Source organism: Callithrix jacchus, chromosome 15 (assembly GCF_049354715.1).
Source record: "Callithrix jacchus isolate 240 chromosome 15, calJac240_pri, whole genome shotgun sequence".
NCBI classification, from domain to species: Eukaryota; Metazoa; Chordata; class Mammalia; order Primates; family Cebidae; genus Callithrix; species Callithrix jacchus.
In genome coordinates this window covers 87,552,013-87,567,258 of record NC_133516.1, presented here as the reverse complement: position 1 = coordinate 87,567,258, position 15,246 = coordinate 87,552,013, and the positions used below count along the sequence as shown (strand labels likewise).

The 15,246-nt window shown below is 36.3% G+C and overlaps 1 protein-coding gene across 37 annotated transcripts in view; it reads left to right on the top strand.

Annotated features, from left to right (window-relative positions):
* The window catches only part of LOC128929808 (uncharacterized), a 399,873-nt gene that overhangs the window by 12,054 nt on the left and 372,573 nt on the right, over positions 1-15,246 (top strand). For 17 of the 37 annotated variants that reach the window (XR_013527637.1, XR_013527633.1, XR_013527629.1 and 14 more), the window contains one exon: positions 10,908-10,959. The exons of 8 other annotated variants lie outside the window; for them this stretch is intronic. Coding sequence is in view for 3 of the 29 variants with exons in the window: in XM_078352129.1 (XP_078208255.1) it covers positions 10,908-10,959 (52 nt within the window). In the remaining 26 variants the exon portion in view is untranslated. Of the gene's footprint in view, positions 1-3,976; positions 10,737-10,907; positions 10,960-11,357; positions 11,628-12,438; positions 14,699-15,246 lie in introns of those variants that run through there. 12 more of the 37 variants (XR_013527646.1, XR_013527640.1, XR_013527643.1 and 9 more) reach the window with 7 other exon arrangements.

The window sequence follows — 15,246 nt, the reverse complement described above, 5'->3', positions numbered from 1 at the left end:
TCATTTAAAATAGTGAATTGGTGATTTGGACTGAATAATAACTAAAATTTAGTTTTTCTGATCAGGGACTATATTATAATCAATTTAGTTCTGAAAGACTAGATTTTATTTTCAAATTTAGTTCTTGTGGTGATCCCCTTTCGCTGAAAAAATAATCAGATAATCATCTCAGAGCCACTAAATTGTACAAACCAGAAACACTACTCAATTACTCAGGAATTCACATTTGCCAGTAGTGAAACCCAACTCAGATTAATTTAAATAAAAAAGGATACTGCATTAATTTACAATGAAGAAGGGACCTCAGGTGATGTCACCAGCAATCAATCTATCCTGCTTTCTTTCCCAGTGCTGCTTTTCTTCACTTTGACTTTATTCTCAGGTGAGCTTTCGCTATGTAATGGCAAAGATGTTAATGAAAACTTCAGGCATACATTACATGATCTTCAGCACAAAGTGCTTTAAATAATAGATGTATTAGCTCACATAACAGCTAAAAATCCAGATGTAGTAAAGCTTTGGATGTTGTCTGATCAACTCTCTGGGATTCTCTCAGCTCTTCTTTCTGTGTCAGCTGTAGCTGTAATGGTTCTAATCCTCACAGATGCACACCACATCAGTCAGAGCAAGAGAATAAATATTTTCCCTCAGTTATTGAGAGAAGTTCTGTTTTCCATTCTGTGAGGACCAATTTAGGTCATTGCCCATCCTGGACTCAATATCTAGGGAAAGAGGGAAAAGAACTCTCTTGATTGATTGGCTTCTACTAAACAGGATAAGCCACCTCTGAACTTGGGGGTTGTGTCAGTTCTACTAAAGCCAAATGGCTGCTATAAAGTGAATCACAAGTGAGATGGATACTGGAAAATGTGATACTCATGATCCCAGAAAGATAGAATGCATATTTCTCTATTGTTCCAGCAACATTCTGGAAATTCTCCCCATTGGGGAAGTTCCCACTGGTTGATTCAAGCTCAAGCTCATCTAGGTCCAATTGAACTCAAAGTAGAGTGAGTGAGTCTCCATAGGTGGAGAGTAGTTTTGGGAGCAAGCCAGACAATATTTGTGTGTGATAATATGGTTTTAGACCACATCTCCACTTGCCCTATTTTATATCCTTGGTGAAAATTAGTCTTGTCTACTGCCATGGACACAGAGACTAGAAAAGTTACATTTCAGAATTCTTGAACAGTAGCAACTGAATTTTTATTTAGAGTATGAAATGATTAGATGATATTTTCTAATGGAAGAGACCATTGGAGTTTTCTAGAAATAGCATTTCTTACAGAGAATGAAACAATATCTGTTTTTCTGGCAATGAAAGATACAAGAGAATAAATCATGTTTTGAAAGAAATTGGTAGAAAAAGTTTCTCTCAATTGTTTCATAAGATGTAAGATTAAGCATGGCTTTCAAAGGACAGATATGCAGGGGTGACTAATGTATGGACTTCCGTCTAATATGAAAGGACATGCAGGAGAGTATCTGAGATTAGGAAGAATAGGCAAAATTTTTAATGAGAAAAAAATAGCAAGTATTTTGATCCTGATTCATTTCAAAAACATATTGTTGCCTTTCTTGTTTTTGTATTGAGTAATTTTTAAGTTAAAGTTGAATTTTTAAAAATTTGTACAAGTTTCAGATTCAAGTATAGACTTCCAGAGAAGGATCAAAGTTGTAAGAGGTAACTTAAGAAAATTATTAAATAAAATATTTCCAAGGTAACCTGCCTTTGATTTATCTTTTCTATTAAAGATTAATAGTTTGAAATGTCAGAATATCACAGAGCCTTGTAGAGTTACTCTGTATACTTACCTATAGCAAACCTCTAGCATGCTGGCAGAATGTGGTGTGCACATGAAGGTTCAGAGATAATATCGCCTGCTTCTTCAGCTTCAGCTTCCCAGAGTGGGTGTGGCTAGTGGAGAGGAGTAATAAGTGCCTGTTTTTTTAGTTATTTTAATTTCCATTTATGGACTTACTGGGGGTTTTTATTAGAATTCACTTAATGATACAAGAGATGGGATATCGTGGCACTCCAAGGTATAGATTCATGCCGTACATGAATAGGAAGATAGGAGCTGGTGGCTTGTTCTGGATTTAAGGGAGCTGGAAAGATCCCTGTACCAGTGGTCTACCACTGACATGCTGTGACTACTCTCTGGGGTTATTTTTCTCTGTCTTCCTCCCTATCCCCTACCCCCATTCTAGATTTCAATTCAAATTTCTTAGACTAAATCTGTTTGACATAGCTAATTATTCAAACCTCATTTAGGCTGATATTTCTCACCTAGCCATTGGCTAATGGGTGGATTAACTGGTGTTGTGTCAAGTGACTATTCCTGACTTATTTATCTATGGGTAGGGGATTTCTCAGAATTGGGTTTGAGGAAGAATGATCTCTGATGAAGGAGACAACTCCCGTGGGATGCCCCTTCCACAATATTGTGTTAGTGTGTGTGGCAGGGGCATCATAACAAACACAAAAATTTCAGTAAACATATAGCTCGTAAATTCCTGAATGATCAACAACAATCAAGTTTAAAGAGTAGGGAGGAGAAAATCTAATACAAAAGTATTGGCCTGGATAATAACTACAAGCACCCCTTACTTATCTTTACCCATTTTTTAAAACATCTTTTAAAAATTTGAATGGGAGCCCAAAAACACTCACAGTATTTAATTAGTCTGATTAGGACTAATTTTCTCGTTCTAGAGGTGAGGCCAGGAGCAGTTTTTTCTCACCACTGAGTGGGTCTTTACAAAGACAAAGATGTGTCTCAGAGTAGAGATTAATGTAAGCTGATTTTTGGCCACTTCCTGCGTCACAGAAATTAGACAGGAAGATCCCTAGCAAAGAGACAGAGTTAGAAAGTATAGTTTCTTACCACTCCAGGAAAGGTACATACCAATTTCCTTCACTTTTTCATCTACTCATAGAAACTATATTCACTAGCAGCTTTGCACTGGCATAGTATGGTTATTCTAAGAACCTAGGTGGAACCCAAGTTATCTTATTGAACAGAACTCTTGTGTTGGGCTACCTCATAAGTTGATAGCCACAGTAGATGGTTGCTCTTGGATCAGATGAAGGGAGTGTGATCCTGTGGTTCACAGCAAGGAAAAGCCGTGGCAGTATGGTAATTTGCATTAATGCCCTCAGTTCTTTATTCATTATGTATCTGTGCCATTTGCCATGGGACTTTGCATTCCTCCTGCTGAAGAGGCAGAATATATTTTCTCATTATTTGATTACATTCTGTGCTTGGTCATGTGACTGACTTTGGCCAAAAGAATGATACGAAGTGGCAACATGCCAGCGTCGAGTCTCAGTGAAAATAACTTTTATATTTCTTCTTATCTTTGTGCATTTCTGCCATTGCCAAGGGAAAAACAAGCCTGTATCAGCTTTTTTTTTTTTTTTTTTTTGAGACGGAGTTTCGCTCTTGTTACCCAGGCGGGAGTGCAATGGCACGATCTCGGCTCACCGCAACCTCTGCCTCCTGGGTTCAGGCAATTCTCCTGCCTCAGCCTCCTGAGTAGCTGGGATTACAGGCACACGCCACCATGCCCAGTTAATTTTTTGTATTTTTAGTAGAGACGGGGTTTCACAATGTTGACCAGGATGGTCTCGATCTCTTGACCTCGTGATCCACCCGCCTCGGCCTCCCAAAGTGCTGGGATTACAGGCTTGAGCCACCGCACCTGGCCATGTACCAGCTTTTTAAACCCAGGAAAAGAATGAGAGACATGGAGGGTATATCTAAGTGTTTGAGCTGGATCACCCCTATGTGAACCAACTGATGTATGACCTCAATAAATACCACTGAGATTTGGGGGTTCGTTGTCACAAACAAGAGTTAACTGACATAGGCAGATTTCCTCAAAATGAGTGTAGATTTTTTAGCTTTAACCAGAATGGGGATGTGGCCATAACAAGCACTCAAGCTGCCACAGAATTCACTCTAGCAAAGAGGGGTTTCCTTTAAAGCCCAAGGCAGACTGTAAACAACCCACAAGACTCATCAAATCGAAACCTCTGATGAAGAAGATGGTATCTTCTTATGTAAGTACATGTATAAAAATTTCAGTCCCTGTTGCTCTAGGCTCAGAATATAGCTAATAAATTCAGTGAAATAGAAAACCAAGAGTTAAAACCACAAGGAAAGGAGCCCAGGCATCTATTAAAATGACAAGTCTATTTGTTGGTAGCTGAGACCTTTTAATGTGTTTCCATAATGCCAGGCAGCACTCATGGAAAGCTCTGGAAAATGTAGGGCAGCATCTATTTGACACAATCAGGAAATACACGCAGAGTATAAGGTGTGGCCTAGGTCAAAATCCAGAATCCAAGATTAGGACTCCTTTTGGGGAAGAATCTTGGCCATATGAGATTGGTTGGAAATGTCAGTGTAACTGTTACAGTTTCCTGAAGTACGTTTAAACTACACAGAGGCTTTCATTCTTTCACAGGAGATGAATGGGCACCATGAATATGCTTAGGGCATTTGTAAGGATGATAGCCACTTTTGTGATTTTCCTGTCACAAACTGTTCAATAATTTTGGCTTAATTTTACATAAATAGCACTTTCTTTTGGCACTCTATGGGTCACATGTTTGCGAGGAAAAGAGGGGAGTACACATAAAACTTTTTGAGATATAGAATGAGATTTTTCCAGGCACAAAGTATAGCTCAAACCTGTAAAAGTGTATGATAGGGCCGGGCGCGGTGGCTCACACCTGTAATCCCAGCACTTTGGGAGGCCGAGGCGGGTGGATCACAAGGTCAAGAGATTGAGACCATCCTGGTCAACATGGTGAAACCCCGTCTCTACTAAAAATACAAAAAATTAGCTGGGCATGGTGGCGCGTGCCTGTAGTCCCAGCTACTCAGGAGGCTGAGGCAGGAGAATTGCCTGAACCCAGGAGGCGGAGGTTGCGGTGAGCCGAGGTCACGCCATTGCACTCCAGCCTGGGTAACAAGAGCGAAACTCCGTCTCAAAAAAAAAAAAAGTGTATGATACCTAGAGGTATAGAGAACACTGTACAACATTTTTTGTCTGTCTTCCCTGTGTTTACCCTGTGGTTGAAGAGACAAATTATTTTATAAAAACGATTATATAAGTATGGGAAAATATAAGCTGACTGAAGAACTTTACACAAATTCCTATTCTATTAAGAATTTTAATATAATATTTAGCATAATGTAAATAGGGTTCTTACAGCAAAGCTTATTTTTTTCCTCTTTCTACATTGGTAAATAAATATATCAGGCAGAGTAAGCAATGTTAGTCCAGGACAAACTATACTATTAATTCTTTAAAAAGACTTTTACTTTATGAGAAGGTTATTGCAACCTTATCAAATAAATGGAGATTCATATAGGTATGACTCAAATAAACATAATTATTCTTAATCTACTATACTTTTATAACCATAAATGTAATTTAATTTCAAAATATTAAGTTTGTGATAGTACAGGAAGGACTTCATCCTTAAGATGTTGGAGCTAAAAATTTTAGGCCTTAAAGGCTAATCCAGATATTTACGAAATGGATAGATTTTCTTGGTTTTTATGCTGATAATATATGTGGCATAATATACTACTTCAGAAGTGCCTCTACTTTAGATATATAAATAACAACAAATACAACTATAATAACCACCTTGAAATGCGTTTTTAATTGCTTTGATGACTATAGTAGCAATTCCCAAAATATGCTAGCTCTGTTTACTTTCAATTTTATTCAGCATATGGGCGTAGGAAAGCATTAGCATTTTCCAATTCCAAGGATGAATGTGTTTAATGTTAAAATAACTCAGAACAGTTTTATGTTTTTCATCATGAAGTTCAAGTAAGAAATATAAATACAGAAACTTGGGTCTGCTTCTATTCTGCCTACAAATTTGGTCAGTCTGGTGAGGATATGACCATAGAGAGCTTATGGATCAACTATTTTGGCTTCCTTTTACTACCAACACAAACACATGATGCAAGATTATTTCCATCAATAGGACAACTATTTGAAAACATTCATACTGTGTAGACATGTTTTTACTTCAAATTTATCCATCAATTCTGAATATATTTTTCTTGGGGGCTGGAGGTTGTACTGATTGGTGTCATACCTAATAGTGAGGTATCAGAAAGTGACAGGAATTTGGGCTTGAGTCTCAGTCAATGCAGTCAGCTTTCAAGAAATATAACTATTATCACATTTCTTAACTTAATTTTGATTATGAGACCCATTCTGCTGACTGGTAGAAACTCAATCATTTTGGAGTTACAGCTGTGTTCTCCCAGTGCAGGTCCAGTGACCATAACACTTGTAAAATGCCAAGATATGGGGGTGGAGGAAGATTTTGGCATTGGTTGTCAGGTGTCAGCTCTGGCATCTTCAGAGACAGTTTTTGTCTCATCTGATCTTTAGTTGTCTATCAGCACAAAACACTTCTGAATTTCTATTTTTCTTGACAATTAGATTCTTTCAAGTTTTCTCCATAAGCTTTTTCCAGTTCCCATCTCGGGTATTGGTTTTATTTCTGTTATTCTTGCATCAGGCACTTTCAAGAAACTTGCCAACTTTAGTTGAACTCTTCATTTTCTTGCTTTGCTTAGGCTTGTATTAGTTCATTTTCACACTGCTGTAAGGATACTATCCAAGACTGGGTAATTTATAAAGAAAAGAGGTTTAATTGACTCACAATTCCACATGGCTGGGGAGGCCTCAGGAAACTTACAATCAGGGTAGAAGGTGAAGGGGAAGCAGACTTTCTTCATATGGTCTCAAAAAAGAGCCAACAAGAGCAGGGAAAACTGCTTTATAAAACCAGCAGATCTCGTGAGAACTTACCCACTATCACTAGAACAGCATGGGGGAAACTGTTTCGTGATCCAATCACCTCCCACCTGATTTCTCACATGGGATTATGAAGATTACAATTCAAGATGAAATTTGTGTGGGAACCCAAAGCCTAACTATAGCAGGCCTCATAGAATTAACCTACTGCTCCTATACAATGCTGTAAGACTTAAGGGATAATTCGGAAAAAGCCTCAGGCCAGTCTCTCTTGACATACCATGTGACCATTCTAACCCCAGGTTTCATTTGCATCCCCTTCCTCATCCAGTCTCAACAGGTCTCTTCAACAAACATTGGCAAATACCTGGTAGTATGGAATTACACTTCAGTGTCTGATATAAGCCCTAAGAACCCTGAGAAACAGCATCTTTTAGCATTTAAAACTTGGACATAGTGTTAAGGGAGGAGATTTCCTAAATGAAAGTGACTTTATGGGTAGGGATAACAGTGCCAAAGGAATGGAAGCTGAAACAATGAGACATGGACATGGCAGTTTGTTTAAAAACAATGAGAACACTGATTTGGTTACAAAGTTTGATTCATGTTAGGAAATAGTGGAAAGTAAGGTATGAGCCACTTTACAGTGAAGTTCTAGAGCCAGAACTGTGTTTCTTTTATAATAATGGGTTTTTTCTCCTACTTTTGACTGAGAACAATTTCAAGGAGGTGGAGAACAGAGAAGGTCAATCCTAAAATAAATGATTATGGACAGAAATTTTGATTTTAGTATACTCAGTATTGCTTCTTTTCCACCTTTCCTTCATAATACAATTTATTGAAGATGGTTGGTTTTCAGCTCTCTGTTGGACTTGTGGTTCTTGTGAGATAACCTTGGATGGGTCTCTGGAATAATAGTCTGTAAGGAGAATGCCACAGCCTAGCTCATCAATAAACTCCAGCCTGAATCATCCAGACCAGGTGTGGAAGAACCAGTTGTTATAAACTGTTTTCAAAGCAAAGCAGAGTAGGCACTTAAAAAGCTTCTCTCTTCTCTCCTCAGTCTTCAGGAAATTTCCTGGGGCAAAGTCTGCTATAGCCATGAGAGCATATTTGTGGCTTCATTTTTTTTTTTTTTGTTTATGTTTTTTGAGACGGAGTCTTGGTCTGTCACCCAGGCTGGAGTGCAGTGGCGCGATCTTGGTTCACTGCAACCTTCACCTCCCAGGTTCAAGTTATTCTCCTGCCTCAGCCTCCCTAGTAGCTGGGACTACAGGCATGCACTACCATACCCTGAAAATTTTTTTTTTTTTTTTTTTTTTTTTTTTGTATTTTGAGTAGAGATGGGGTTTCTCCATGTTGGCCAGGCTGGTCTCAAACTCCTGATCTCAAGTGATCTGCTCACCTCAGCCTCCCAAAGTACTAGGATTACAGACATGAGCCACTATGTCTGGCCTGTGGCTTCTAATAGAAGTTAAATCATCCTTTTTCCTGTGCTGTTTTGCCTCAGCATAGCAACCATGGTTTAACTCAAGTGGTGCTGTGTGCAGAGAGAGAAGCTACCAGAAAGCTGGAGAGCTGCTGCTTGACCATCCTTTTGAGTGCCACAGTCTAGTGCAGTTTTGCTCCTAGAATAGGACTTTTACTCTACACCTTTACAGAGATGCATACAAATGTTTCTGCAAAGTACCATAACACCTTAGAGAATACAGCGTTTGGCCCTGAGGCCATGTGCCTTGCAACTTTGTGTATGTGTGAATGTGGGGATTGAGGGTAATGAGATAGGGTGAACAGGTGAATATTTAATTGAATATTCTTTAATTGAATATGCTGATATGAATTATATTAATGTGAGGGGTTTTTTGGAGTGTAGAATGATTATCTTTGCCTATTATCATCAAAGAAAAACATTTCTTAAAAATTAGAAGAAATCACGAAAGTTTATATAGTGCTGTTTGAGACAAAATAAATCTAAAGGGTTCCATCTGCTGGTAGAAATAAAAAATGAATATAAATAAATATGAATTATAAAATGATAGTCATAGAAGTTTAAACTGAAAGATCATCTACTTCCTTTAATTTAAAAACTATCTTGGGACATGAAAATAAACATACAGTTGTTTTAAAATAGATTATAGAAAGCAAACAGATAGTAAACATTGTTTTTTCTTTTTTAACTATAAACTTTCTGAAGTCAGGGGCCATGTCTATCTTCTTCATTAATATATTCTCAACTCTAGGCAAAGTGCTATGAAAATATATGTAAATAATCTTGTGATACGATTTAGAGTCACATGAAACCTAAAAAGTTATAACAGAAAGTTTATATTTTTAACACAAGGAATCATTAAGTTATGAAATTATAGAAAATGTACTTTTAATAATAATTTAACTTCTTAAATGAAAGTTCTTCATTAACATCAATATATGATACATTTTATTTCTCAGGAAGATAAGTCTATCAGTCAGGATATACTATGTTATACTGGGGTGAGAAATGATTCCCAAATCTCAATCTCATTGACTTACGGCAACAAAGGTAATTTTCTTGTTCACATCCATCGTGAGTTGCCTGCACTCTGGTTCTTATATTCTTCATTCTGGCATCCAGGCTGTTGAAACAGCTCCTATCTGGAACATAAGTGATTGTCCTTACACAGAGAAGAGAGGTGTGGCAGACCATTCACAGGTGTTTTCCTTTTTAAAAATGGTTTTATTGAAGTGTCATTTCCCTACATTTAGCCGTTCTTAGTGTACAATTCAATGTTTGTTAGTAAATTTACAGAAGTGTGCAACTGACCACCACAGTCCACTTTTAGAACATGTCCATTTTGGGGGCAATGTCCATTAGAACATTGCCCCCAAAATATCTCCTGTGCCCATTTGCAATGAATCTTCATTGCTACACACAGCCCTAGACAATAAGTCATCTGCTTTTTGTCTAAAAATATGCCTTTTATAGATATTCCATATGAGTGAAAACATATATGTAATCTTTTTTGTCTGACTTCTTTCACTTAGCATGTTTTTGAGGTTCATCTGTGCTGTAGCATGTCAGTAGTTTTTATGACTTAAAAAAACTGTTAAACATTTGCAAAGTGACAAATCATTTTATATTCCTACTAGCAACATATGTGGGTTACAGTTTCTCCATATCTTCACCAACACTTATTTTTGTTTGTCTTTTTTATTATAGCCATTTTAGTATATATGAAGTGGTTTCTCATTACAGTTTTAGTTTGCATCTTCTAATGCAAATAACTTAAGGTGATTGAGCCTCTTTTCATGTACTTATCAACCATGTCTTTGGTGAAATGTCTATTCAAATTCTTAGCCTCTTTTGTATGTTATATTCTCCCTGAATTAAAAGAGTTCGTATATTCTGGATTACATTTTTATCAAGTCTATGATTGGCAGATATTTTCTCCCAATCTGTGGCTTGTCTAATTATTTTTTTAAGTGTCTTTTGAGGCACAAGAATTTTTTAAATTTTTATGAAATCCAATTTATCTTTTTTTTCTTTTATGGATGATGCTTTTGATGTTACATCTAAGAACTCTTTGCCTAATCCAAGAAATTCCAGGGCCATGAAGATTTTCTATTTTGTGCTTCTCTAGAAGTTTTATAGTTTTCATTCTTATATTTGAATTTATGATCCATTTTGAGTTAATTTTTGTGTCGAGTATAAGGAAAGCTGTCATGTTCTTCATTTTTTCCCATTAAATGTGTGACTAGTCTGCTAATCTGTTGCTTGCTCTAAGCTTAATTATAACCTAAGGCTAGCTATGATGTCATCCCTCCCCAATTATTTGTCACCAAGATTACTGTTGTTTTTGACAATGCCCTGGTCATGGGGACTTCTGACTCTACTCCAAATCAAGCCAGTCCATTTTGGCAGTAAAATGATGGTTTTCCTGGTCCATCCTGTCTTAAGGGTAGTGTGGGCTAAAATGCCATTAAGTAATACCATTCTTACGCAAGGTTCAGTAGTTTTCTTAAATATAAGTTTTTAAGTTATTTGTATGCCTCTGGTTGATTTTGACATTTGGGAGGTTTCTTTGTTTGTTTATTTCAAGTGCATTATTTTATTTTTTCTTTTTGGGAAGAAGATTTGCCAACTCTTCACTCCACTATTCTAGAAGTCTCAACCTTTCTGAGGTAATTTTTGTAGTATAAGCTTTTGAATACCTTAAAACATTATAAAATGTGTTATTTTTGTCCAGAGTTCATGAGCTTAAAGCAAGTCACATAGTCATTCCTTTGTTCAATAGATAGAAATATAGAATCCTCCCATAGGAAAGAACATCACAGGGATAATGTGGTAGGCAGTTTATGACATAGCTTCCAATGTCACACCTCTGTGTGGTCCCTTTCCCTTGAGTTGGTGTGGACTTAATCACCCTCTTCCAGAATAGATAGAATTCAGTAAAAATGATGGGCTGTCAATTTTGTAATTAAGTTAGAAAAGACTACTACTTGAGTCTTACTAGCTTTTTCTTTCTTGTGGGTACTCTCTCATTCTATCTTGACTTTTTGGGTTGCTCACATTGATGAAGTAAGCTACCATTTTGAAGAAACTCATATGGCTAGGAACTGAAGGTGGACCCCAGCTGATTCCCAGCAAGGAACTGAGGCTCTCCTATTGAGTTCAATAGCCCACGAGGAACCGAAGCCTGCAAACAACCAGAGTGAGCTTGGAAGAAGATTCTTTCTCATTGAAGCATGAAATGGCAATAACTGGTTGACACCGTGATTGTGACCTTGTGAGAGATCATGAAGCTGAGGACCCACTTAGGCCATGTCCACATTCATGACCCATGGAAACTGTGAGATAATTAATGCTTAATGCTTTAACCAGTAAATTGTGGGGGTGATTTCTTACGCAGCAATATTTAACAAATAGAGTAACTAAAATATTTAGCGAAGAGTGAAATAATCTACCAGAATAGGTAGAGTTGGATAGGATATTTCTTACCATACACCAGTACTTCTAAACAAATCATATTTTAATCAGTGCAGCTTTCTTTAATCATAACCTGGTATTGCTCTGAATGTCTATTATTATTTTATGAAATTTAAAAATATTAGGGCCATAAATTTATTATTTCTACATATTAATTATAGTAATACTGCTAAGCCACAGCAAAGCAAGTTTTTTTTAAACTAGATTGAAAAAAGATATTTTCTTGTGCATTACTAATGATAGTACTCTAATTTTTCATTTATATTTTGTAATTGGCAACTGTTTGTCTACTCTTTATAATTTAGTGTTACTTTAAATAATATGTAAATACTAAACTCAATATGGTTCACTTATATAGAAAATATTCATTTAAAAATGTAAGAGAAAACTCTTCCAAAAGCTAGAGTGTTAGAAAAAGAGACCAAAAATGTAACTTGACAGTGGAGAAACCTGACAAATACCACCTTAAGCCAGGTGATTGAGGTTAACATCAATGGTGATGAACCACATTTGATAGTAAGTAGCCTTGATGTGATGTGGTAATACCATATTTCTTCTGTGGTCTTCCTTCCAAAAAATATTACCCCCATCTAATTGTTAAAAGGAAAATAGAAAAATATCAATCAAGAAAAATTGTGCAAAATACCTGATCAGTAATCTTCAAAATTACCAAGGTCATCAAAACCAAGGACAGTTTGAGAAACCATCACAACGAAGAGAAGCCTAAGGAGACATGACTACTGAATATAATGTGGTATCCTGGATGTGATCTTGGGACAGAAAAAAAGACAAGAAGTAGAAACTAAGGAAATCTGAATAAAGTATTGACTTCAGTCAATGATAATATATTAGTATTGGTTCATTAATTGTGACAAATATATCATAATATTTTGTTGTTGTTTGTTTTCTGTTTTTGATACAGGGTCTTGCTCCGTCTCCTAGACTGGAGTGCAATGGCACAATCTCAGCTCACTGCAACCTCGGTCTCTTGGGTTCAAGTGATTCTCCTGCCTCAGCCTCCAAAGTAGCTAGGATTAGAAGCATGCACCACCATGCCCACCTAATTTTTTTTGTATTTTTTAGTAGAAGTAAGGCTTCACTATATTGACGTTTGGTCTCACTCTCCTGACCTCAGGTGATTTGCCCACCTCTGTCTCCCAAAGAGCTGGGATTACAGGTGTGAGCCACCGCACCTGGCTCATTTTTCTTTATTATTAATATCTTACATCATTATGGTACATTTAGTCAGGTGTGGTGACTCACGCCTATAATCTCAGCACTTTGGGAGGCTAAGGTGGGTAGATTGTTTGAGTCCAGGAGTTAAGACCCTCCATGGGCAACATGGGGAAACCCCATCTCTACTAAAAATACCAAAAATTAGCCCATCATGGTGGTGCACTCTTGTAGTCCCAGCTACTTAGGAGGCTAGACAGGAGAATTGCTTGAACCCCAGGAGGTGACGATGGAGGCTACAGTGAGCCAAGATCGTGTCGTTGAATTCCAAGCTAGGTGACAGATCAAGACTTCCTAGCGCCTTTGTTTATAGGAGAAAAAAACGCCTTCTACTGATCCCACTAAAAGGTCATCCATAGTAGGTTGAGAGGAAAAGCAGCATACCTTTATTTCTGGCCCCACTTGTCTCCTGGCTCCAGTCCTAAATTTCAAAGTGCATGATGGTTATTTCTTAACCTATTAGATATATTTCTTTAAAAAAATTTTAAGGGTAACCCCAGAGTTTATGATCTACATATATAACTAATCTAAGTCTACTTTTCATCACACTATATAATTTCACACATAGTGTATATACCTTGTAATAAAAAATAATCCTAATTCTTCCCTTTAATCCCTTATATCACTTTTGTATCATTCATTTCACTTATATGTAAGCATGCATAATTACACACCTGAATACATTATTGATATTCTTATTTTGAACAAACTGTTATATAAGATCAATTAAGAATAAAAAATAAATGTTTTCATTTTACTTTCATTTATTCCTTTTCTTTTCTGAGGGGGACAGGTGGGGGATGAGGCCCAGCAAGTAAGTGTCGGGAGTCAGCAAAATAGTTGGCGTAGAAGTACAAACTAATGCCAGAACCTGTGAACTGACTGCATTTAAGAGGTCTTGGTGGGGGAGTAAAAGAGAAGTGAAGGGAGACCAGAAAACTTAGGCAAGACAAGTGAAAGAAAATTCTTTAAGTGTGAACTTGTATATAACATTTATGATTTGGGTCCAGTTTATATCAATAAATTAAGAAAGAAAATTGGAAAAATGAATAGGGCTTTCTATATTGTAGGACTTATGATGATGATTATGATATAGGATGAAAATAAAGTATAGACAGAAGGTATTCTAACAATTACAATTAAAGAAATGTATGAATAAATAAGCTTTTATATTTTCCTACAATTCCTAATTTTTTCCTTTATCATACAGGTTTCCTTATATTTGTCAATATTGTATACCATAAAGGTTTTTCTCTAAAAATAGTGTTTTAAAGGTATATTTTATAATGCTGAGAGGCAAATGTAATGTAAAAGAATAAAAACAGACTTATCCAGCAAATATAATTTCATCTGCAAAATGGGGATAATAATATTTCTTACCAGCTTGTCTCAGAGAAATGTGAGTTAATTGAAGGAATTATGCAGCATCTTGTGAATGTAAAATCTATAGTAATGTATAATATAATTGATATTTTAAAACTTTTGTGCTTCTGGTCTTATGCTGGTAAAATTGTTATTACCTTGAATAAGCAAGAAATATCTAAATTTTGCTTTATGTTCAGGAAGCAAATTTTCTCCTCCTTAAAACTTACAAATTTACTGTAATTTTTCTTTCTGTGAGATGTTTGCATTTATCTTGTTTTGATCAATTCCTGCTCTGGCAAGTACATACAAAATAAAATGTTAGGATCAACAAACAAACATTTTTGTTGAGTGTATCGTCACTGTCTAAATATATTTTATTTTTTAATTTTTAGCCAGGACTATATGTTTCAAAAGCTTTCATGAAACATGCATTTATTTCTGGACCATCTTAATAGCTCACATATTCCTGTCTACATTTCCTTAGATCACCTTCTATTCAGTACTTCTTTCTTAAGAGTTCTTCTGTTGGCCAGAGTTTTTTCTGAGGTTTCAGTAGTTGCCTGGTAGGAATGCTTGTGAAAACATTTGTGGATAGCCCAAACATTTTTTAATAACATTTGCTTGGAAAAATTTTACTGGCAGTCAGGACACATTATTTAAACATATTTCAAAATATTTATGCATCTTTGCAATACTTTGGCAGTGTCTTGTATGGTAAGGCTGAATCAATTATTTTTCTAGTTACCTTTTTGTTTTTAACCATTCATAATAGTTGATTGATGAGTGTTTGACAGAATTTCCACACTGTTGATACTCAATAGTAAGGTGGCTATAACAACCAGAGGTTTTTGAACTTTCTTCCTTCTCAGAGACTTGAACTGAAA